Source organism: Myotis davidii, unplaced genomic scaffold, assembly GCF_000327345.1.
Source record: "Myotis davidii unplaced genomic scaffold, ASM32734v1 scaffold438, whole genome shotgun sequence".
In the NCBI taxonomy this organism is placed as follows: domain Eukaryota; kingdom Metazoa; phylum Chordata; class Mammalia; order Chiroptera; family Vespertilionidae; genus Myotis; species Myotis davidii.
Window position 1 is genome coordinate 5922786 of NW_006290031.1, and position 1841 is coordinate 5924626.

At 39.4% G+C, this 1841-nt stretch overlaps 1 protein-coding gene across 1 annotated transcript in view; it reads right to left on the reverse strand.

Annotated features, from left to right (window-relative positions):
• The window catches only part of FGF2 (fibroblast growth factor 2), a 52876-nt gene extending 51763 nt beyond the window's left edge, over positions 1–1113 (reverse strand). Inside the window, exon 1 of the mRNA XM_015563361.1 lies at positions 1095–1113. Within this exon, the coding sequence (XP_015418847.1) occupies positions 1095–1113 (19 nt within the window). The remainder of the gene's footprint in view (positions 1–1094) is intronic.
• Between the last annotated feature and the right edge of the window lie 728 nt (positions 1114–1841).

A 1841-nucleotide genomic window follows, 5' to 3' on the forward strand; every position in this document is an offset into this window, starting at 1 on the left:
CAGAGAGAAAGGGAATAGGAGCAAGAGAGGTAGTAACATCAATGATGAGACAGAATCATTGATCGGCTGCCTCCTACACACCCCACACTGGGAATCAAGCCCCAACCCAGGCATATGCCCTGACTGGGAATCAAATGGTGACCTCCTGGTTCATAGATTGATGCTCAACCACTGAGCCACATCAATCAGGCCTGATACCCTTTACAAGAGTCACTGCATTTTCATTTTGCTTTTATATTCTTTTTTAGGAAAGTGTATATATGCTTATATTTTCATGTATTTTAAAATGAAATCATATTGTGCATATTTTACCTGCCTTTCTTCATCTGAAAAGTTGGTTTTGCATATTAATATGACATATTTTCAGCATCATTTTTAGTGTCTGTATAGTAGTCTATTATATAGATGTACCATTTACTTAACTAATTATTTATTATTGGACATACAGATTATTTCTAGCTTTTCAATATTACATGTGCCAGAAATTTGGGCTAATAGGTAGACTTGGGTTAAAAATCCCTCCCCTATCCCTTTCCACCTTGTCAACTTAAATTCACCTGAGTCTCAATTTGCTCATCTGTAAAGTAAGGGAAATAATAGAATCTCATAGTTATTTTAAAGCATCAAATGAAATACTACAAATGAAGCACTTAGTACCTAGTACACAATATTTGCTTAATTTTTAACCAGTTGTAAAATGGGAATACTATAGTATCCCTCTCACACAGTTCTTATGAGAATTAATAAATTATTATATGTAAAGTACATACAGTCAGCATTCAGTAAATGTTAATAACATGACTGGTAATTAACCATAAACTAATTCAGAGCTGACTGACCGATAATGAATTCTCAATTAAAAGACCAAAAAATTGGAAGACGAATTCTGAATATTTATTCATCAAGCTACAAAAACGCCAAAAAGTTTTTTGTTGTTGTTATTTCCTTGGGTTTTTTTGTTTGTTTGTTTGTTTTTTGCAAATGTTTCTTTGACCCAAATATCTGAAGCCAAGAGGAACAATGTGGCCAGGCCTCGGGCGACTCTGGTGAGCTTTTGGAACACGCTGGGTAGCTGCACTTTTTATTCAACTCACCGAGCTCGTGTTCAACCATGTTATTAAGCCTGGTTTCTAAACCAGAACAATATTCCCTCTTCAGCTGTGTTTCCTAGAACGAAGAAAAATAACATTTTCCTTTTACTGGTTCCATATTACTGTGTTTATTGAGCTGCCAGATATATTTTGAACCAAGTTCTTCACCTTTGCAATTCTGCACTAGCAGTAGGCATTCGGGACCCAGGGCAAGTGTTCAGTGCGGTCTAGTCTAAATGTTGGGCATATTGGGAGTGGTTTCTCTTTTATTCTTTTTTTTTTCTCTTTTTAATCCTCATGCAAAATTTTCATTGATTTTTTTTTTTTAGAGACAGTATAAGGAGGGAGGCGGGAGAGAGAGAAACGTCGATGTGAGAGAGACACATTGATTGGTGGCCTCCTGCTTGTGCCTGACTCGGGCCAGGGACCAAACCTGCAACCAAAGTACGTGCCTTTGACCAGGAATTGAACCCAAGGTCTGAGTTCCAGGGGCTGATGCTCTCACCACTGGGAGAACTGGCCAGGGCTCGCTCCTATTCTGCTGCATCCTATTCTCTTTCCCAGGGTCCAGATCCTGCAAGTCCGGACTTGCCTCTGAAGGGCCGCCCCAGGCTGGGCAGTGTGATCTAGGGATTCCCCTACTGAGCCTGAAACTGAAACTCGACAAACTCTCATCCTGATTTCTTTCCACATTCATTTTCCATCGCCTTCCTGGCACACGTCCTCTCTAGCAAACTTCCCATCCATCAA